At 40.0% G+C, this 24192-nt stretch overlaps 1 protein-coding gene across 7 annotated transcripts in view; it reads left to right on the top strand.

Moving 5' to 3' along the window:
- Positions 1–24192, top strand: part of ARNT2 (aryl hydrocarbon receptor nuclear translocator 2) — a 134742-nt gene that overhangs the window by 67674 nt on the left and 42876 nt on the right. For all 7 annotated transcript variants that reach the window (XM_048866563.2, XM_075133157.1, XM_075133156.1 and 4 more), the window contains 3 exons: positions 9534–9636; positions 13869–13934; positions 14352–14437. In XM_048866563.2, the coding sequence (XP_048722520.2) occupies positions 9534–9636; positions 13869–13934; positions 14352–14437 (255 nt within the window). The remainder of the gene's footprint in view (positions 1–9533; positions 9637–13868; positions 13935–14351; positions 14438–24192) is intronic.

The raw sequence follows: 24192 nt of genomic DNA, 5'->3' as shown, positions 1-24192 counted from the left end.
GAAAACTGCGGGCCGCACGCTGCCCATCAGGGTAATCTGCTGGCGGGCCGCAAGGCAGTTTGTTTACATTGGCACGGCCGCCCACAGCTCCCAGTGGCTGCGGTTTGCCGTTCCCGGCCAATGGGAGCTGTGGGCAGCGGCGGCCGGCATGTCCCTGCGACCCATGCTGCTTCCCGCAGCTCCCATTGGCCAAGAACGGCGAACCCCGGCCACTGGGAGCTGCGGGCGGCCATGTCTGCAGACGGTCTATGTAAACAAACTGTCTCGCGGCCCGCCAGCAGATTACCCTGGTGGGCCACAGTCTGCCCACCACTGACCTAGAGATATATACTGAGATCAGGAGATCTTTTGCTAAGCACTGTACAAGCCTTTAGTAAGTTACAGTTCATGACCCAAAGAGTTCATAGGTTAAATAGCCACGACAGACAAAGAGAAGGAAAAGGAAGGATTACTATCCCATTTTTACAAATGGGGGACTGAGCCTTGGAGAGTTTAAATGACTTATTTAAGGTCACACCAATATACTGCTTAGCGTAGCTTTTGTTCTTCCTACATAAATGATATGATCATTACATAAGTGGGAGTTTTGAGTATACATTAATGCAGAATTGCCCTTAAAAGATCTTTATTCTCCTTTTTGTTATTTTGTAACCTAATTAGCTTTAAACATGTGATTTGAATCATTTACTTGTTGCCTTTTCAGTTTTGACAGGCTTTATCTGCAGCAAAGCTCACGTGTGATAAGTAAAACTAGCCTTTTAAAAATAACGCAGTTGCAAGACTCAAAAAGCCCACATAGTTTCCTTTTTAATTTCATTGTGATGATGCACGTTTGCCCCACACTGTGGAGAATTACGTGATGCAGACTGATTAGTCAAATATGAGGGCAGACATAATGGAGACCTTTTGGCCTTATGAGCTTTGTAAGAAGTTAAATGAGGAAAACATCTGCAATATGGGCTGTTTTACTTCACTTAAAAAAATCCTTACAGTTCCCTTACCACAGCTCAGCTCTTCCTCTTGCCAATAGAAGAAAGAAAAATTTACAAAAACCGCTACATTTCAGTCATATTACTTTTTTTTTTTTTTTATTTTAATTGGTGTTGATATGAATCCACACTTCATTCTGTTGTAAGAATGTCATAGCATGACATTAATTTTTATACAACATCTGTCACAGTTAAATGCAGTAAACATTAACAGCAATACAGAGCTTAAAATAATTCCACTGAGGACTGAGCCAGTGAAGAAAACCAGCTTTTGCTGGCTTGCATTTACATTGTCCATCATGTAGTGATAGATAGTTGAGGAATTTTGAATTAGTACAGAGGAAAAATGTGCAGTATAGAACAGTGGTTTTCAAACTTTTTTCTCTGGTGACTCAGTTAAAGAAAATTGTTGATGCCCATGACCCAACGGAGCTGAGGCAGAGGGATTTGGGGTGTGGGAGGGGCTCAGGGCTGGGGCAGAGGGTTGGGATGCAGGAGTGAGGGCTTGGGGTGGGGCCGGGAATGAGGGATTCAGAGTGTGGGAGGGGGCTCAGGACTGGGGCAGGGGGTTGGGGTGCAGGAGGGAGTCAGGGCTCTGGGGTGGGGCCGGGGATGAGGGGTTTGGGGTGCAGGAAGGGGCTCTGGGTTTGAGGGGGGGCTTGGGGCTGGGGCAGAGGGTTGGGGCGCAGGCTTACCTCCGGCAGCTCCAGATCAGTAGCGCAGCTGGGGTGCAGAGGCAGCTCTTCCGTGGGCCCCCCAGGAGCCAGACCTGCTGCTGGCGGCTTCTGGGACATAGTGCAGTGTTGGAACAGGTAGGGACTAGCCTGCCTTAGCCGGGCAGCACCAATGATGGGACTTTTAACGGCCCGGTCGGCGGTGCTGACCAGAGCCGCTGTGACCCAGTGCCTTACATTCCACGACCCAGTGCTGGGTCACGACCCACAGTTTGAAAAACACTGGTATAGAGTATATGCTCATTCTAAATAGCATATTTAATAGCGTGGATGTTTGATAAGGTGAGATTTCTTTTCACTTATTTGGAGCTAACAGGTTATAGTTGCTCCACTCATTCATTAAGATATCATATCTATAGTTGTGAAGAAAAATAAATCAACAGTACAGCCTGTATTCTTTATGTATCAAGTAATGAGCATGTGTATTTCTTACTTGTGCTATTTGTGTACAGAGATGGCTATAATTCATCAGGACTCTTTGTAAATCATAATGTGTTAGGCTATTGGGAACTATTATCTGCAGTCATAGAAACTCACTGTGTAATGAGAACTTATGATTTTGTAATGTACTGTGTGCTGTTACTGCTGTCTGCTGGACAGAACTAGAACCGTTAAGCTGTGTCATAGGCCCTATACTGCTCACAGCTGAAGAAGTGTCTCACTTATGTAGTAGGAACCTCTGATTTTGAAGCAGAAGGATCTGAGCTCTATCTGTGCTGCCCCCATGTGGTTCTGAGTTGCCATGGCTTGCAGTACTTTGACAACTGTGCAGTCATTCATGATCACGGATTTGTTACAATCTGAAGAAAGTTGATTCATTTTGCATTTGTATTTATTGGGATGAGCATGTATTTTAAACATAATCAATAATTCATGTAGTTTTGTCACAGATTAAAGAGAGAAAAGGGGACACCAGCTCAAGAGGGAGCATAAAGGGGTAGTGGTATAATGAACAGAAGATTAACAAGGTTCTGCCTGAGGGATCTGTGCCATGACATTGGTATTTGTGTACAACACAGACAATTGTGTGGCTATGTTAAACTTGGGCTAGTCTAAAACTCACCCCAATGTTTGAATGCGTAGCCTGGAGTAAAAATGCTGTTGCTCTTCTTAATTGTACAGTGTTAAAAGTCTCTCTTCATCTCAGCGAGGACCAGAGATGAACATTTCTCTTGGATTTATTTTATTAGTTTATTATATTTTTAACATTGTAATATAACCTAATGTGTACTGCTGATATTTGATAACTTTCATATTCAGATATTTAAGAACTTGCTTGCTTGTTGGTCTTCCTAGGGCCCTATTCTGCAATTGACAGCATGCAGACTCTGTGTTGCATCCACAGCAAACCCTGTTTCAGTCTCTGGAGCTCCTTGTGAGTGCAGCAGTCAGCCTGTGCACTGTCACCTGCAGGATTGGGGCCTTAGAGTGTAAGCAAGGGTAGAGCTTGTGTCCTCCTGCATGTGTGCAGACAGTACCTAGCACATGGTGAACATTTTCTAAAGGACCATCCTGTTTCATGTGCTCATGGCCATGTATATGTTTCAGGGAGGAAGGAGAGTCACAGAGTATCGTGTTTTTCTTCCCACTTAGGTTAGGAATATATTACTCTTAAGCCAATTTGGAAACACCGAGGATCCATGGGGAAGATGTAAATATATCCTGTTGTAGTAACTTAATATAGCTTAAAGCCCTGGCCGAGCTGTCTTAACTGTGTGGTGGTCTTTACGAATGATTTTAAGAGCGTAACTTGTAAACACCCATTTTTTTTCCTTTTGATTTTTGTATTAATGCAGTAAAATGATGATGATGAGTCAGAATTAGCTTCTTAATATCCGATGGTTGATTCAGCTATAGCTGAATCAATCAGATTTAGACCATTTGATCTACCCATTTGAAACATTGTATTTATGCATTTCAGGCCATATGATCCACTGGTGTAAATCATCACAGCTCTGTTGATTTCAGTGGAGTTATCGCAATTTCCACTAGCTGAGATATGGCCTTTAATATTTAATACCAGTCGGTGAGTGTGGATAGAATGACAATTGAAAAGTAAACTGGCGATGAAATACGTCAATGAAGAAATAAACTTAACTGGTGTATATCAGAAATCCTCAATACAGTTTGGATTAAGTAACCAACAGTCAAATTAAAATTGCTGAAATCTAAATTCTGATGTCTGTCACATTTCTCCATACTAGCATATAGTCAACTAAAAGAAAATGTTCTGTTCTGATTGCTCATCAATGCTCCCAAATTCAGCTTTCTGGAACATAATTGATCACTTATTCAAAATCAAGAATGAGTAACTGTCATGTTACAGGTCTGATCCTGCTCCCCATGGACTTCAGTGGAACAGAAGCAGTTCTTCTATCACGTTGTCTCCATCCAAACCTTTCATGTTCTTTGATTGAGCTACCGTAATAGAGATAACTTTGTAATGTGCTCTTCATTTTGTATCGTGCTCTTGAAATTCTCCCAAGAATTTACTTAGATGGTAAACTCTTTGGATCAGGGAGCATCGTTTGTACAGTGCCTAGCACAGTGAGGCCCTGCTCCTTGATTGGGGCCAAATGTGCTACTGCAATACAAATATAATAATAATTAATTCATTTCTGACCATTGCTGTTTAGCATGGTAGGGTTGCAACTAGAAGTTTTATTTGAAACTACTCTCCATGCACATAATCTGTAAGATTGGCTCTGTTACCTTTTGAAAGTATTAAAATTCTAATGACTCGCATCATTGTAGAATAGTCTTTTGTCCAGTGACCCTTAAATTCAGCGGTCAGCTTATATTTGGAACCACATCAGATAGCATCAGTCACTTGACCATTAGTTTGCTTTCATTGTTAATCATTTCCTCTTGTTTTCCTGCATCCCTATCCTGGTTTGCTCCTTTTTATTATACCACAATAAAGATGTTGTGGGTTTTCATAAGGATTCCTTTGGTGCACTATTCCTGTGTTCTATTTGTCTTCCCTGAGCAGCATGTGGAGTATTTTCAAGGAGCACAAAGTCGTCTTTTGTTATGTTGGCCAAACCAAACTTTTAATTTTGTCATTTATTTTATCTTTACAGGGGAAAAAAAAGAATATTTAGAAAATAAAGGGCCTGAGATTAATTGTAAAAATGCTAACTTTGTCCTTTAAAAATGAGACTCTGTGGCCTACTATGTGAAGCTTGATATTTGCTGTTAGTGATGATGTCCAAGGGAATGTAAGATTTACTACCAGATCCGACCATTGTTCTATGAAGTCCAAGATTCTGCCTCTTGCATCAGCCTATCCCTGATGTTTCAGAGTTAGGTAGAAAGCCCCATAATGTACCTTGCCAATTGTACAAACGAAATCTCTCCAGGCTTAGAGAACAGGAGGTCTTTTGTTTCTCAAGAGGGGTATTACACTGCCATGCAGCAGACCACAGTCTCTAAGTTGGTCATTGTGAAAATAATGTTGTCTGATGGTGATAATTTTATCTTTGGGAAGAAGGGCATTTGGAAGGAAACTGGACTTGAAGGACGCTCTGTAGGGAGGATTCCTGAAGAAGTAAAGCTGTAACTGTCTACCCTGCCATACCATTCTTTTTTGTCCTTAAATTACTGCCTGTAGGAAGAGACATTGTAGGAGTGAGGAATCAAACAGAGGAAAAGAGCTTGCTATGGAATTAGAAATTAGGTTTAGCTGTCTAGTGGGAATCTTATCTGTCTCTCAAACAGAAGTTGGTCTAATAAAAGATATTACCTCAACCACCTTGTCTCTCTCTCTAGGGGGAATCAAATTCACCAAAGAAAGAATGGGAAAAAAGTAAGAAAGCATAGGTTGTGTCTGATTATCTGCTTATAAAATTTTGCATGCAATCTTTAAACACAGAGGGCCAAATTTTTGAAAGGTCTGCAGCTATTTCATAAAGATAGGCTTGAGCCAAAATCCCAGCTTGGAAACCCAATGAACATTGAGAAACTCCAGACTTGGGTCTGAACTTTATGGCGTAGGTCCATCTCAGATATTCTGTTGTGAAAAAAGGATTGGAGTATCAAAATGGAAAATGAGCTGCTACATACACAAATACCCATTTGCACATGCAAGGGTCAGGTTTTTGTACTTGTATACAGATGCACCTGTGATCATTATGGGAACATTTTTAGAACCTGATTGAAAATTTGTCACAGTATAGGAGCGTCTGTGGCCTGTATCATCACTGTTTTGGATTGGTTACTTGCCATTCTTATTAGTGGTGAGATCCTTGCATGGCTCTTTCTAATTTTACACAGATAATTAATCTTCTGAACCCTGTCCTTCATCATGCTTATTGACTTTGGCAGCATCTAACAGCAATAGTAGCTGACATCAGGAGCCTGGATTGTATTGTGGTTCACCTTTCGGTATTCTGCTCAATTTTTCATTCATTCTTCCTCTGCAAAGCAAACTACAGTATAATTTAAGCTCTGCAGATACTAGAATGATGAGGAGGCCCAAGTGTCATTCAGAGCAGTGTTGTGGCTGGGAAGTGGGCACTGTGCTTGCTAAATCTGGAGCAGGGGAAGGATTTAGTTTAAAACTAAAATAAACTACACACAAAATAATCAGTTTACTGCCAAAGCTGATCAGTGATTCAGATGGTAATGTTGATGTGTTACCTGTTTTGGACCTTTTCTCTTAAGACTGGTCTATGGAATATACTAGAAAAAAAGAGGATGCACATAATGTGTATAGTATTATATTACAGTAATTTGTATTACTATTCCACAAAATGTTCTTATTAATCAGAATATTGTTGCTGGCATCAGAATCAAATGTGTTTTGCACATGTGTTTCCTGTGGAGAGATTTTAAATGAACATATATCACCAGTGAAATGGTATTAGTGTAACAGATGCAGAAGCACACAGAGGGATGAATATTTTATGATCTTATGACAGAATTATCATCAGGATATAGATCTTAGCTGCTCATATGGCATGCAGCTGTGATTTATTTGCTCTGTGCTTGATTGTAATTTGGCATACTCCAGGGTCCACCACGTGAGCAGCTGTAGCAAACTGTAGTTCTGGAGATGATAAAGCAGATGTCCGTCTGTGTCACTGATCCTCGAGCCGTGAGCAGATCTTCAGAGTCCTACATGTGACTATGAGAGATTCATACTTCTGATAGGTACTTGCTCCCAGGTGTAGCAACAGTGACTGGTGATCTATCCAAGCTGCCTGATAAGTGTGTGCCAGACGAAGTGGGGAGTGCCGAGCAACTGGATCCAACAATGTAAAAAATGCCAGGACCCTCATTTCTTAACCCAATGAAGTTAGGAATGGAGCAATCCACGTAGTCAGGAATGGAGTGGTGAGAGAGAAGGGGATGAGGCTGTAATGTGGCATTGGTACCTGGTGATGTTGTGTTGATGCAGTCCTGTGTCATCACACTGATAAAATATCATGACAGACATTGTGATACAGCATTAGATCAGCATTTTGTGGCTTTCCAGACCTCATTAGGAGTGCAGATAAAGGCTGAAAGCCTGTTTTTATTTCCTCTAGTGCCCTTGAAAAATACATTTTGCTACACACATCATTCTATCTTTCAGCCTCTTTTACAGTCTTAGGTTTACATCAGTGGCAATCTGAGATGCATGTATCTTAATTGGCACCATTAGAAATCAGGACCTCCCTCTTATAATTGTACTAATGGTGTCTGTGTAGTACTGTCAACATATATAGTACACAGGGGGCTCCAAATGCTACATGGTTCATGTTTTTAAAACTAGCCTCTAAACTTGTGTCCACAGATGTTCCTGCACCACTGCTTGTGTGTACAAACACATTGGTATGTGCAGGCTGGGTAGGGAGGCATCTGCCCAGTTTACAGTCATGCATACTCTGCAGCTCTAACATCGCTATAATGATGATTATTTTATTTGTATTACAGCAGTCCCTAGAGGACCCAGTCCTGTAGGAGACAGTTCTTGCCCCCAGAGAGTCTATATTTATGAGCACAATGCTGGAAACTAGTTGAAGCGCAGCGGAAAACTTGGCCTTTTATCTGTTTAATTAGTATTAACACCCCCTTCCCTTTATTTTAATATTATATATTTATTCATAAACTGTAACAATAAACATTGTTCCAACTACGCAAAAGCTAATAAACATTTGAGTGACAATTGAAACAAACTGCTTGAGAGCTGTGTCATAATATCTATTGCTCAAAATAATTTTCTGACTCACTCCCCATGCGTGTCATTGAGGTTACATGGGATGTAAGTCAGGGCACGATATGGCCCATTAAATATTATCTGACACATCTTCTTAAGACATTACAAAGTGAAACGCTACTCTTAAAATTGTGACTCTCAGGTAGCATGCTTTGTCAAAGCGTTCAGTGCCAAAGGAACACATATGGGCAATTTTAAAGTTAGTAGCTATCTAGTACTGTAGAGGGTGCTTATATATTTTTGGTATGCTGCTTAGTGATAAAAGCAGAAATATTTCTATTACTTTTTTGAAAAACATTTTTATTCCTGGTTTTTACGAAAAGCTTCACTGCAGGAATTTATATTGGCTATTTCAGTTTAAAAATATTCTTTTCCTTGAAAGCAACTTTTCTCCTCCTTTTCGTGTACAGGGAAGTGTTTTGCTATGAAGGCAAAAAAATCCTAAAGTTGCTTAACTTGATTTGTCTGATGAAATGGGTGGGAAATTGTTCTCGTATTCACATGTTCTCTACAGTATCTAAAATTAATTATCTGCACTCTCATGTATTGTTTTTTCATCTGTGAATCAACTTGACTCTTGTATAGTGATTTTTTCCCCTCTAAACTTTAGTTATTAATTTTGGGGGGGGCCCTAGGAAAATAGGCCAGTGCAGAAAGAATGGAGAAGTGAGAGACTATCCCCACTTATATCCCTCTGCAAGCTACCTGGACTGTGGAGAGCGGTTGAGCCTTTGCCAGTCCCTCTAGCACATTGGACAGCACAGCTGAGCTGGGGGAGATGGTGTCATAACTTGCTGGTAGCACAGACCTGCACCCTGTGACCACCGCAGGAACTGAGAGGGAATTGTGCCTTAGAGGGGTGTCTCCAAATAACAATGCCTCCCAGGAGTACATCTGGGCTAGTGTGGTTTATGTACCACCCCTTGCTCAAGGCTGTGAAGGCACAGTCCAGCCCTTGGTTAGTAAGAATAACATTCCTACAGCACAAAAAACCTTTGATAGTCAAAAGGGAATTCTCTTTGCTACTTAGTTCTGTTTTTAAAATATTCAATTTTAAAATGTTTTGTAAAGATTTTACTCCCATTCAAGGATGTGCATGTCTTCAATTAATTCCTGTTCCCCATGGGAATAAAATTATTCTGTGAATCTAAATATCTGACAGTAATTTCAGGGCTTAATTTGTGGGAATAAATTTATTTCCAAACTAAGTCATTGTGTATTTATGGGGAGACTTTTTTATATTCTAGGTTTTCCATTCATTTTAATGCCAACTGAGCTGCATCTTGTTTTACGCTAACTAGATTTGTTGCTACACTATACCAAAAAAAATGTTGATTTTAAAAAAATAGCCTCTCTATTAAAATTATATAGCCTGTATTAGTGAAAGCTACTGTTCTCATTGAAAAAACTTAGAGGGAAGAGGGTCTTGCTTAATGCTATATGAAGCATTTCTTATCCAGATCGCTGGTTCATTTTCACATTGTGTTAATAATTTCCAGAATTTTTTACCTATCGGGTGGCCATTTTGGGGCCCATGTAAAATTAATTTGTGTCAGTTCTTAGCAGGCAAAAGGCAAGATCATGAATTGCTCTCCTTGGTTTTTCTAGGGCGAATTTTGGACTTGAAGACCGGAACAGTAAAGAAGGAAGGTCAGCAGTCCTCAATGAGGATGTGCATGGGATCAAGGCGTTCCTTCATTTGCAGAATGAGGTACACAATTCTCTATTCCTTCAATACTCTTATCCCATCTCAGACCTCAAGATTTTGGCCCATTTTGTCACCTCGTTTAAAAATCTGAGATGTACTGTCATATGCTGATTAGACATTTCCAGTGTGCTTGCTTTTGTAGTATCAATTTGCAATCTGCAATGCCTGTAATTAACAAGTAAGTCATTAAATCATAGCTGTACTAGTGTGCTGTATTGTACGCTTTTCCAGAGAGCCTCAGACCATCTTAACCACTGGAGTGTAAGCCGTTGTCTCTTAAAATTTGATTATTTAAATCAAAGCTTCTGGAAAGAAGCCTTCAAAAGTAGACTGGAAACTTGGCTCTGTGGGGTCATTTTTTTTTTGTTTTTTTCCCCAACAAACCAGTAATACTAAAAATAGGTTGAAGACGAGCAGGAATTTAGTTATGGAGTTAGCCAGCTATGTGAGAATTAATCAGTGATCAACTAGTTAATTCTAAATACATGAGTAAACGTTAGATCTGGGGGGGCTGAGGAGGTGGGAGTTATTTCACAATTTTCAAACTTCTGGTAAGTTTCTGTGACTGTTCTGATGTTTGTTTGCCAAATAACATGCAAGAAAGTGATTAACAGGAGCCACCTGCACAAGGGAGCCTGATCCTGAATGTGGCCTCTTGGTGTCCCTGTAAGAGAAATGAATAGTTGTAATAGCAACATTAAGTAGATATAATGTGGTGAAAGGTCCATCAATGTGACTTTGAGGGGGACAAGCACACTGTCGCATTTGTTTCCTGTTTCCAATTTGTATGCTGAGAATAAATTATGCAAAAACACAAACAAACCAAAAGGTTTGAAGGTCAAATCAAGCCCAAGACCAGCCTGTCTGATTAATTTGTATGTGCATAATGTTTTGAACACATAAAGTGACACACATCCTAATTCAATATAATTATTAAATCTAATCAATTCAAGTGTGTGAAGCTGCTTGAGAGCCTTCAATCTGAGGGTGCTTTGGAAGTGTCATAGTAGTGGTGGTATAAATGTAACAGTTGCTTACTTACTTTAGGCAATATTATGGCTGGCCTTACATGGGTCCTACGGAGGGGTGAAGAAACACTAGCACCCCTGCTGATCTACAGAGGCGGCAGCTCTAATTTGGCTACTCGCATTGAGAAGCACAACAGGGAGACTCTAGCTGTGGTGGTAGCACTGTCTAAACAAGGGGCAAATGGCAGCAGAGTGATAGGACAGGAGGCTGCTCAGCAAGGAGGAAGAGCAGGTTCCAGCATTCCTTTCAGTATAGCAAAACCCCTGCGTGTTTCCTTTAAGGCACTGTCATACCAGCTTCTCCCAGTGCTCCACAATGCTCCAAGCTGCAGCTTAGCCCCATGGTTATAGGGCTAAGCAACAGGAATTACATTTGTGCTTTGGAATCATGAAACCAGTATCCTACCCATATCCTTTCATGTACTCCAAGAATATTTTCTTCTATTATTAATTTGTAGCTACATAAAATTCATTAATTCAGGCAAATATTGACTCAGTAAGAGTATTCAGTCTGCTGTTCGTCATTTAGGATGCACCTCTTTATCTTCTGGCCCATGTTTACCGATCATGTGATGAGGTCTTTGACCAGACAGGAGCCAGACCTAATATCCAGTTTACAGTTGTTCCCCAGCTTTTCGAAACAGCCATCCAAATCACAGTTACTTATAAGGCCCTGATCCTGCAAACACTAATGTGTGTGAGTAACCTTACACGCGTGTGTAGTCCCATTGTGTGTCTAATTCTAAACTTTTTTTTTTACTATTTCTTTCTCTTCCTACTTCCTGGCAGTGACTAGTAAAAAATCTTAGTGGGGAAGGAGTCTTCGTACCTGAACCCCAATACATCCTCAAATATTGTGAATTATTTGAGGTTGCCATGTTTGCTGCATGATTTCTTCTTTCTTTGCCATATAGTTCCTCCTCTTTAATGAAAATAAACTCAGTTTTGTCTTTTCAAACCATTTATTTGGCTTCAAAGGGATAATTGCATATGGATGCACGATTAAAATGCAGTTAGACTCACAATTGGAAATACAAATAAATATACTCTGGTATGCAAATCAAAGTTGTAAACAGAAAGTTACTTGGTATTATTAATAGCTGTTAGCCAGGTATTAGGTAGTCAAAGCTGACTTCAGTACAAGTCAGCTGGAACTAGATATGGTCAGGAGTTTTCCAACAAAATGTTTTTTTATTGGAAAATTCCAGTTCATCAATACCAAAGCTTTCTGTAGGAATGTTCTAGTTTTGATAAAACTTCTGTCAAGTTTCTCAAGTCCAGGATGGAATGTTAGGGGGAGAGGGAGAGGCAGAGGGTGCCAGCCACAGACCAGAATAGTTACTATCCCAGTAGTTAGGACACTCCTCTGGGATGTGGGAGACCAAGGTTCTAAACTAGGGATCGGCAACCTTTGGCTTGCCGCCTGCCAGGGAAATCGGCTAGCAGGCCGAGATGGTTTGTTTACCTGCAGCGTCCACATCCCGTGGCCTGCGCCGCTTCCCACAGCCCCCATCGGGCTGGAACGGTGAACTGCAGCCAGTGGAAGCTGCGATCTGCCGAACCTGTGGACGCTGCAGGTAAACAAACCGTCCCGGCCCAGCAGCAGATTTGCCTAATGGGCCGCATGCCAAAGGTTGCCGATCCCTGCTCTGCCTGATTTGGAGCAGGGACTTGAACCTGACTCTCCCATATTCCAGGTTAGTGCCCTAACCAACGGGCAATTGGATCTTCCTGTCTTTCATGTTGGAACTGTTCCATTCTGTATAAGTAATGAAATAATTCATTGGGCCAGAGAAAGAGGTTGACACACTAACCCAGTGTTCAAAACATTCACATCTAAAACCCAGCTTCAAGTCCCGGGGTCTCCCACATCTAAAGTGAGTGACCTAACCACTGGCCTATTGCCTATTCTTGGCAGAGAGGCGGGTGTCTCTTTGATTTTTGAGATTTTTGAAAAGTCAGTTTCATCCCAATGCAGAACAGGGAGAAACTTTGAAATCTCAAAAAGTTTTGTGGGATGAGAGAATCTTTTTCTGCTTAGCTCTGTTTGGAACACAAGTAGCAGGTAGTCAGATATTGGGCCAATATATATGTACAAATTTCTGGTTTCAGAGTAGCAGCCGTGTTAGTCTGTATCTGCAAAAAGAAAAGGAGGACTTGTGGCACCTTAGAGACTAACAAATGCTCAGATAAATTTGTTAGTCTCTAAGGTGTCACAAGTCCTCCTTTTCTTTATACAAATTTCTGTGACATTACATGGATAGTACATAAGTAGTTTAGGGTTTGTAGATATTTGATGTATCTATCATATATTCCAATAGAAAGGGTTATACCAAATGTGGGTCAGCATTGTTATATATGGGTGTACATACAAATGACTAATGTCTAATACATAAATAATTGGTGAATACACAAGTATATAGTATGCGAATTCTCTGTGCTAATAAATCCTCTGGAAGCTGGAATTATTTTTGGATGGTTTAGCTGAGGGCCAAAATCGTATGTTTGTCTAGTTTTCGTATTTGTTTTTAAAGTGTTTGTGATCTGCTGCAGCCCTTTTCTGCTTAAACCAATCCTGGGATTCTCTGCTTTGGGCTGTGTTTTCTTCTTGTATTTCTTGTTTAGCCTCATGTTAACTGTAGGATTTTCTTTTGTGAGTCAGTAGTTTTCTTAGTGTTTGTTTTATTATTTACATCTTGAAAATAGTTGGGGCACTAAAAAGTAAAACAAACAAACAAAAACCAATGTGGGGGTTATAGTAATAGCAACTTCTCAGGCCTTGTTTACAGTAGGGGGGGAGATCGATCTAAGTTACACAACTTCAGCTACGTGAATAATGTAACTGAAGTCAACGTACTTAGATCTACTTACCGCAGGGTCCACACTATGCAATGTCGACCTCCGATCGTTCTCCCAGTGACTCCCCTTGCGCTTTTCATTCAGGTGGAGTGCTGGAGTCGACCGGAGAGCGATCTGCGGTCGATTTTAGTGTGTCTTCACTAGACCCGCTAAATCGACTGCCGATGCATTGATCACTGCACGTCAATCCCCTAGTAAGTGTAGACAAGCCCTCAGAAAATACTTTTCTAAGACACGCAATCAAAAACAAATGCAATATTACTTGAATATATATCCTTAAAAGGGGTTCAAATTGGATTTTTTTCCCCAGGCATTTATATTATCTTTCAAATGCTGGCTTGTTTTTAGGTGTGGAAATGCCCCTTTGGATCATTTACCTCTGAGCAGAATAACCACCATGCGAAAAAGATACAGGTGAGTTTGTTTCAGTTGCCACTACAGTATATCATAATGAACTTTTCTAGTTGTCCATTTCACTAGCGCTAAATCTCCCAGTTTTACCCGAACAAGTCTTTGTATATCAGAATCTGACTCACGCTTCACAAATAGCATGAGATCCCATCAGAGTGGAGTGAGCACAGCATTGGGAGCTCATCACTGAGTTCTAATCCTGCCTCTGTCACTGACTCCTTAGGGTGTACCTCATCTGTAAAATGATACTTACCTATAATTAGATATGGCTTATACAGCACTTGAGCTGTTGAACATTATGTAAGAGCTGTATTAAGTATTACTAGTGTAATTGGTAAATTTGTATTAAAAATTGGTACTAGTACAAAATTCTATTGGCTATCAAACATTTTGTTAATAGTATTGTTTATTCTCATATAGGAATGGCCTAGGCCCAGTAAAAGAAGGAGAAGCACAGTATGCAGTAGTCCACTGCACTGGATATATCAAGGCCTGGCCACCAGCAGGTAAAAGTTCCATTAAGGGCAATATAGATAGTACTATGTACAAGACCAAACTGATCTCTAGAATCTATTGACCAACTTGCTAGTTAGACATCTGTGGCTGGATTTTCAAAGGAGACAAAGGGAGTTAGGAGCCTAAGTGCAGTGTGATTTATGTACCTATCTCCCCCAGGCTCCTTTGAAAATCCCAGCCTCAGTCTGATAAACTGATAATCTCAGCCAGGTAGCTCGTTGTGTTCAACTCGACTGTGCAACTTTTATTTACTATTTATTTACTTGCTCGGTTTGGTGTACCAGATCTGGCCAATGGGCCATCAGTACCCTGTTTCCTACACTCGATGTTTCAGAGGAAGGTGGAAAGAACCCATAAAACACCTGACCAAATTTGCTCCCTGTGGTGTGCAGGTGATGCTCTAGTGCATGTGGTTGTATTATGATATTCTAAAGTTAGCATTGCTGAGAGGTACAGAAAAACTGATCACACTCTTTGACTGATTTCAGCTGGTTAGTCCATGTACATTTTCCTGTAAATCAGAAAGTCAGTCAGCGTCACTTTTAATGCGCATCCATATTCTCCTCAGTCTTTCAATATACTGCCCTGGTTCTCCACACACGACAGCCATTGATGTACACTGGCAGAGTATCAACTGTCATCTACAAGAGTTGCACTCTCAGAATGAGGGTACCATATGACTACAGAAGTGTAGTCCACAATTTTCAAACTTAGGTGCCTAAATAAAAATGGCTTGATTTTCAGAGGTTTTGAGGACCTGCAGCTCTCATTGAAGCGGTGGAAGCAGCAGGTACTCAGCACCTCTGAAAAACTGGCCAAAGCCAGTGCCTATTTTTAGACACCCATGTTTGAAAATTTTGGCTTCAGTTTAGGTAACGGTATACTCACTTACAAGTAATTTACTGAGTGGACAATATTACTATCTCTGCATCTTGATTAAGTTATTTTGTTTTGAATGTGGGATTTTGGGAAATAAGTCTTTACATGCTACTTTGAACAGCAATGAAAAAACAACTCACCTACTGTAATTCAGTATTACAAATGAGAATATTTACAGATGGGAAGAGTCTGAACACAAAGGGAGACTAAATGGAGACCAGTACAACATCATGAAGGGATAGTTTGACTGGCCTTAGCATTTGCAGAAGTTGAATATTTTAATATTCTTTTTAGTATGTCAATTCCTGTTGAACAAGAGGTCTTGCCCTTTTGTGGTTATAGACTGAGTATACCACAAACATTATTCAGGCTACTCCAGGGATTAGGAGTGCCAAAAATCCCATTACACTAAATCTGTACATTGTTTGTTTGTGCAGATTTTAACATGCAGCTTTATATTTCTTATTGATTCTGTGCAGATTTATATTTTCAAAGGTTATATAATTATCTCACTCTCTCACACAGAGAGAGAGAGATACCTACAAAAATTAAAATGATGCATCCTTTTGGAATTTTATCAGCCTTCAGACAAGCATAATTCAGACCACATGTCATCTGCCTGTACTTTGGAACCACAAAGAAGTGTAAAAGTCCCTCTTTGCATTCCTAACGGCTGGTAATAAGATTGCTAAAGCTCATACAATTTAAATTAGTGTACTGTAACTGTCAAAATGTTTCAGTCATTTTTATCTCCAGACAGAGTAAACAGAGGTTATAAGTCCTGTAACAAAATGTACTTTTTTACTTTAAGCAAAGTTCAATTTTTAGAGTTTTTCTCCTTTTTTAGAGTTTTCAAATGCAAGTGAATTAAATGGTCATATGCAAAATGGATACCCAGAGAAGTACACCTAGTCATGCTTAATGGGTTACTTGGGTGCCACAAGTACTCCTTTTCTTTTTGAGTGGTAAAGATGGTTAATTAGCACCCATCACTGCAGACCGTACACTGGTGAAAAACACTCATTGAAGTGGACCACAGTGGTAACATGGAATGAAAGCAGAGTCAATGGAGCAAAGTGCAGTCAAATGCAGTACAAGGCTTAAAGTAACCTAACAACAATGCGTTCTGTACTGCTGAGGTTATGGGGCAAGTGATGCTGTTTGTTCACAATTTCAGCCTGTGCACGCCTGCGGAAGCACTCTATGTAGAAGTCCAGCCTGTCATTTCGACCGTCAGGAGGAGCCCACGCAGAAATCTTCTTCTTGTAGTGTTGGTAGAAGGGTTCCTGTGGCTCAGTGCACTGTTCAGTTGTGTGTTGAAAATATTCCTTAAGTTGGAGATGACAAAAGTAGGCCACCCTATACCGGAAACCTGCTGACCGCTATACATGCCTCCAGCTTCCATCCAGGACACATCACACAATCCATTGTCTACAGCCAAGCCCTAAGATACAACCGAATTTGCTCCAGTCCCTCAGAAGAGACAAACACCTACAAGATCTTTATCAAGCATTCTTAAAACTACAATACCCACCTGGGGAAGAGAGGAAACACATTGACAGAGCGAGACGGGTACCTAGAAATTACCTACTACAGGACAGGCCCAACAAGGAAAATAACAGAACACCGCTGGCCATCACTTACAGCCCCCAGCTAAAACCTCTCCAACACATTATCAACAATCTACAACCTATCCTGGAAAACGATCCCTCACCCTCCCAGACCTTGGGAGGCAGGCAGGTCCTCGCTTACAGACAGCCCCCCCAACCTGAAGCAAATACTCACCAGCAACTATACACCACACCACAGAAACACTAAACCAGGAACCAATCCCTGTAGCAAACCTTGTTGCCTACTCTGTCCCCATATCTACTGTAGCGATGCCATCAGAGGACCCAACCACATCAGCCACACCATCAGAGGCTCATTCACATCTACTAATGTTATATATGCCATCATGTGCCAGCAATTCCCCTCTGCCATATACATTGGCCAAACCGGACAGTCCCTACGTAAAAGAATAAATGGACACAAATCAGACATCAAGAATAGTAACATGCAAAAGCCAGTAGGAGAACACTTCAGTCTTCCTGGACATTCTATAACAGATTAGAAAGTAGCTATACTTGAACAAAAAAACTTCAAAAACAGACTTCAAAGAGAAACAGAAGAACTAAAATTCATTTGCAAATTTAACACCATTAATTTGGGCTTGAATAGGGACCGGGAGTGGCTAGCTTGTTACAAAAGCAGCTTTGCCTCTCCTGGGATTGACACCTCCTCATCTGTTATTGGGAGTGGACTGTATCCACCCTGATCGAATTGGCCCTGTCAGCAGACTTGTGAGATAACTCCCTTCTCTTCATGTGCCAGTATATTTATGTCTGCATCTGTAATTTTCACTCCATGCATCTGAAGAAGTGGGGTTTTTACCCATGAAAGCTTGTGCTCAAATAAATCTGTTAGTCTTTAAGGTGCCACCAGACTCCTTGTTGTTTTTGTGGATACAGACTAACACGGCTACCCCTGATACTTGACACCATGTAAAGTATAAAGGAAATTCTGATAACGAGACCTGCTTCTTCAGTTTTCATTCGAGCAAAGCTCGCCGCTCAAGTTAATGGGGTGTTTTATCTAAATAAGGACTGCAGGACTGACCCTCAAGTGTTGATTTCCAACATGAAATAACTATATTCTTCTTGTGCCTATATGTTCTGTCAGACCCCAAATCTTTTTTTTACTTTCAAAGAACAGTTAGACTTACATATTCTCTCAGGGTCAGACTGTCCCTAGCCCTTACATGGGTGTGGGAAGAGAAAAGGAGGTGTACCCACTGTACCCCACACAAGAGCTGGGGACTTCCGTAGTCCTTGCATGTGGGCACTTCCAGGAGAAGGCAAAGCTATGGCCCTACATCCACCCTCTTCACACTCTCTTGGAAAGGTGGCCAGGCACATTAGGAGGTGCAGGCTGTACAGTCTCAAAGTGTGGAGCAACTTGCAAACTCCATGTGCTCTCTGGGGGTAGGGGGGAACATGGTAGTCCTAACTAGAGCTCCCCATGGGGCAATGCAGCACCACACCACCCCTAAACTGGGTAGGATCACAAAGTACATAACCTGGCCATCAGGCTTTGCTTCTGGGTAAGTAACTGTAGGGGAAATGTGGATCTGTTTTTAGGAGCAAGTGGAATATTGGCCTTGTGCAGACTGTCTGCACAGGGGGTAGATTTCTCAAAACTATTCATTTGTCAAAAACTAAATGAAAAAGTTGGTTTTGGAAAATCCAGACTCTCTTCCAGGGAGTTATATTATTTGCTTATTGTATGTGATGATGTTTTATTAAACAATGAAATACAGTGCTAAAATATTTTCAATATGGGGAAAAGACTCACTATTTGAAACTAGCTGAGTGCCCATTCCAGACTTTGATCCTACATTTGTTTTGTCTGCTGCCAACTGGCTAGAAGAACCTGTGCTTCTGATTGCATGAGAAGTGTTGTAACTAATAACCAAACGTACAAAATATACCAATTCTACTTTTTTCCAATCTGTTATTTTAAAATTTAATTTAAAACAAGTATTTGCCTTTTTTCAATTAAAGCATCATATTCCTGGAAGGAAATGAGTTTTATGCAGTCCACGTGATGTTTTCGTAATAGTTTTATTCATCACATAGCAGTGGATGGAAATATTTAGTTGAGAGAAACTACAGTATGTCAGCATGTTACTGGTTTTGCAAAGAATAAATCAAATCCAAGGCCAATGTTTTTTCCAAAGGGAAACTACAGGGAAGTCATTGTCATCAGAAGGGTCAAATAGATGGGTACCTTAGGGCACTTGAAGATTGAAAATCCTAGTAAACAAAGTTTCAAATAATACAGAATTCTGTATTTCTTTTGGGTGATTTTTTTGTGGGGAGTTGTTTTGGTTTTGTCTTTAGCTTTTTGTCTTGCAATTATTGATTCATTTCTAGTCTTCCAAGTCAGACTTACAGTAACTGTTTAGCCACAAAATGCCAGAGTAGTTAGGTTATTTTAAAATTTTGGCCTGAATCAAAAAGTTTGTGCAAAACTGTTCCTTTTAACAAAACAAAAAATAGTTGCTTGAATACTCTTTACAGCACTGTAATTGTTAATGCTTATTAAAAAAATGACTCCCTCTTCTTTGGAATTTTTTACAAGTACTTCTTCCCCCCGCCCCCCCATTTTAAGACCCACTGAAATTTTTTTTGGTCCTTATTTTTTGAGGACTTAGATTCCTGCATACACCTATTCAAGAGGTATTATGATCTTTTAAAGTGCCATGCACATGAATGGTACTGTACAGGTAATAATAATTGATGGAGGTATAAAATAATGTGTAGCCATGCAATGGTACATCATGTACGTTTTAATTCCACTTTTATGAACAATCATAAAATATCTATTTTGCCGTTTAATATAGTTGCAGCAGTTCTCAAACTGTAGGTCAGGACAGGTAAAATGGGATCACTAGGGCCGGTTGAGACTTGCTGAGGCCCAGGGTCAAAGCCCAAGCCCGAGGGCTTCAGCCCTGGGCAGCAGGGCTCAGGTTACAGGCCCCCTGTCTGAGGCTGAAGCCCTTTGGCTTTAGATCCCTGGCCTGGGGAGGTGGGGCTTTGGTTTGGCCCACCTTTGGGGTGTCAGGGCGTGGGCGGGCTCAGGCTTCGGTCCCCCATCCTGGGGTCCTGTAGTAATTTTTGTTGTCAGAAGGGGGTCGTGGTACAACGAAGTTTGAGAACCCCTGATATAGTGAAACCACAAAATCCACAAAGTCATTATTCTGCACCTATACATACACATGGAGTACAGGATTGTGGGGTTGCAGAAGGACAGGAGATAATGGCATTCTGTTGTTAGGACCAAGTTGGAAATTCATCAGGGACTGTTTAGAAAGTCACTTCCTTATGTCCACTTAAACACATGCCTTTACCTTATGGGAAACTGCTTGTTAGCACACAGTGATACTGTTAAATTAAACATGGCCTCTGGTTGCACAGTGTTCTGTTTGTGGTTCATTTTCATGTTTAGCTCTGTTGATGTTAATCGGGACAAACGTAGTGCTACATTTGTTTATTAGTAGTAGCGTATGTTTTGGTGTTGAGAAATAAAGTTTTCTACTGGCTACATGCAAGAATGTGAATAATGTGTTTTTATTCTGTTGATGTTATTAATAGGCCAGTTTCATAGCCTTTCTCCTGGGTACAAATTTTTGGAACGCTTTTGGAATTACTAATTTTTAGGCAACTGCAGATTCTAACAAATCACATTGTGTTAAGAGTTAGATGAAGTAATGATAGTACCAGTGCATAGATCTTGTTTACCTGTCCTTATGAAATCTAAGTACATTTAATAGGGAATATATTATAGGGGAAGTACAGATCCCCTACGCACATTCACCGCAGTGTAAAATAGCATCTTTATAACCATCAGCAAAAGAATATGGAAAACAATTTCCATTCAGAACAAAAATAGGCTGCATGGAATCCTTCCAATAATAGCACCTAAATTACTTTGAGCAGGCAAGCAGGTAATCATTTTGGCATATTTTTTGCTCTAGAAGCTTTGGGAAGGGTTAGCAATTCACTGGGTCATGTACTGATTAATTCCAGGCAGTGAGATTTTTATGCATGGTGTGTCTTGTGGGATAACCCAGCTAATAAAGTTTCCACTGTGTTGCATGGACTTAATGTAATCCACCTCGCAAACAAAAAACAAAAAAAGTGAATTTTGGAACAACAGCTCCCCTGGCCAACCCTGAGCTCAGTGAGGAATGGCATTTCTTTGCTAGGTTTAATTCTGGAGATTGTTTATGTTGCTTTGGGTTTATTTGGGCAGTTGTGGACCTGAACCAAGTTCCAAAAAGGGAAAGTGTTATTGAACACATCAGCAAAAAGATTATGAGAAATGGAAACCATCCAGCTGCTTAGCTTTTGCCTTCTTTTGTGGTATATTGTGTCTTTAAGGAAACTGTAAGAAAGCTCAGTGAAACTGAAGGAAAATACCTTAAAAATGTTGTTTTTAGATTGAAAACACCATTATAAAAATGAGACCCTTCAGCTAACATTATCCAACCTGACGCCTAAATTTAAGAGCTTAAATACATATTTAGGCCAAAAATAAAAGTTGTCAGAGGAGCTAAGCGCACTTAAATCCCATTGAAGTCAGTGGGGAAAAGCGGGTCCTCAGCATCTCTGAAAATTAATCCCCTAAACACCTCAAGGCAGAGGTGCCTCATTATATTTTTAAAAGTATTGGCGGGGGGGGGGGGGGGCATGCAGCTCAAAATAAGTGACATTGTTGTATTAATAATAATTGTTGAGACCAATAGCTCCTCTTGCTATTTATATTTCTTTCTTTGTCCATCATGGCTTTTACATTTGTTTTTCCTGTATACAATTCTATTTTCAGATTTTTGTTCACAGCATTATGGGGGAGAGGATAATGGATTGTGCTTAACATCTCTGCGGATTGCACACAATCCACAGGTGGACTACTTTTTGCATCTGTGAGGAAATACAGTGTGCACATGCAAAGGATTTTTATATGTTTTTGGAGCGTGGCCTCAACTAATAGCCTGATTCCAGAATTTTATTTGTCAGTGTACAAAGCTTTAAGTGCATATGCTTGGTCCTCCTTTTTCACGATGCAGTTACCTCCATTTTCACAACAGGTAGCCAGATTTTGTCCCTGTGTGTATTTTTAAGCTGCTTTATGCCTTCAGATGACGACTAAATTCAGTACTTGAGAAAGACTTCCACTGTGCATAAACACAGCAGTGAAAACAAAACCAAAAACCCTACACCATGCCTCCGTAGCTCTTTCTGTATTGGTCCTTTATTTTATCCTTGATGCATTCGTGTGTTAATGTCTTTCATTTATGTACAGAGATGAATATTTTTTAGGCAGCATGGGATGTGTAGTTGTAATAGAACAGAGAGTGTAATTATATTTGTTATAGTTGGTAGTCATATTTGTTCTACTAAAGGTATTACTTTTTAACTTAACTGTTTTATGGGCCTGATTCTTACTAACGTTAAGACCCCTTTGAATTCCGAGAGTGTAAAGGGGCCTTGAAGGAGGTGTAACTGTAATTTATGTTCATGTTAAGAGTTCTCTACTTTGCCAGAGTTGTGTAAGGATCCTTAGTGAAAGTGAGACTCAAATCCTGAATTATCCAGGGATCACCTTTTCCAAGTCTGCAAAATAAACAATTTATTTGAAAAATAGTATGGAACTCAATGTATTTTAAAACTCTATATTTAATGTGTGAGTCCTTTAAAATTTACCCTTAAGTTCATATACGAGCTTGGACTGTGCATGGGTCAAAGGAAGTGTATGGCTTTTATGCAGGGACATCAAAGAGCTTTACATGTAAAGAAGCTCATTAAGGGCCAAATTAGGAACTTTGCATGCATGAAGAGGAAGGGCGCCACATTGGGTAGGAGATGTGGGTTCTATTCCCAGCTCTGCTTTTAACTTCTTGTATGAAGTGCTGTAGCCGTGTCAGTTCCTGGATATTAGAGACACAAGGTGGGTGAGATCATGTCTTTTATTGGACCAACTTCTGCTGGTGAGAGAGACAAGCATTCGAGCTACACAGTTCTGTCGCGCTCTCCTTCTCACCAACAGAAGTTGGTCCAATAAAAATTATTACCTCACCCACGTTGTCTCTTTCACTTGTGTAACTTTGGGCAAATCACTTTTGCCTCACTTTCACCGTTTGTTGAAGGGGAACAATAAATCTTTTTCTCTACTGTAAAGTTCCTTTGAAATCTACAGGTGAAATCAGAGCTAATTATAATTATCTGAGAGTCAGAATTTGGGCCTCGGAATGTAACCTTTGCTATGAGCAATGAACAAGATGACGACTGAGTACATTGCACAAAATGCTCATTATTTTCTTGCATATTCATTTATAGTTTACTGTATCTTATAACTGTGGGAAAGTGGAAAATACTGTGTAATGTTCAAAAACTGTGTGATCAAGTAACACTTCTTATTAGTAGGAACAGTTTATCTGGAAAACCTTGTCACTAAAATTACCAGTGTTTTTAGGGTTTTTATCCCATGTGCATCATGTTTAAAAAGCTATATCTGGCTCTCCTCTAAACAGTTCAAGATTCCTTGCAGTGTGATTGACTTGTATTAGGAAGTATAAATGTCAGAGGATAATAATCTCTAAACATGATTGTTGCTTCATAACCGGTAGATGACTTTGCAATTAACTTCACTAACACATTAAACTGCTTTTTAAGTAATTCATTCTCTGTTGTGTCTTAATGCCAAGAAACATTGGGAAGAGAGCTTGTAAATAGTTTAAAATAAATCAACTATGTTACCAATAGAAGAGTTTTTCTAAAATGTATCACAGGAAGTGGATAACTCAAAACTTAGATTGAGAAATCTACTTACTAAAGGCTTAACCGAATAATATCTAAACAACACTCATGTAAAGAGCATTTCTGTTTGTGTAACACGAGTGGAAAATAGCCTACCCGTATGCTTTGATTTTATTCACGTCTGTAATAGTTAATCCCATTGAAAAACTGAAAACAAATAGAGTTTAATGAAATCCCTATGTTTTTCAATCTCCTGTTTCCTTTTAGCATAACAAAGTATGCTGGATATTTTATAATAAAGGAAACGAATCCATTTAATTCAAAGGCAAGTGACCAGTCTAAATGTTGAAGTTGGTGTGTAATCCACATTGTACCTTTCTTTTAAAGCTGATATTTGGTGTATGCTATACCAAAGAAAAATGCATAAATTACATCTTGCAGTAATAACCTGAAAAGAAATATTACTCAAAATATTATTGCCGGCATCAGAGTCTAGCGGCTGTTGT

The sequence above is a fragment of the Caretta caretta genome, chromosome 10 (genome assembly GCF_965140235.1).
Source record: "Caretta caretta isolate rCarCar2 chromosome 10, rCarCar1.hap1, whole genome shotgun sequence".
NCBI lineage: Eukaryota > Metazoa > Chordata > Testudines > Cheloniidae > Caretta > Caretta caretta.
This window is presented reverse-complemented; position numbering and strand designations above follow the sequence as displayed.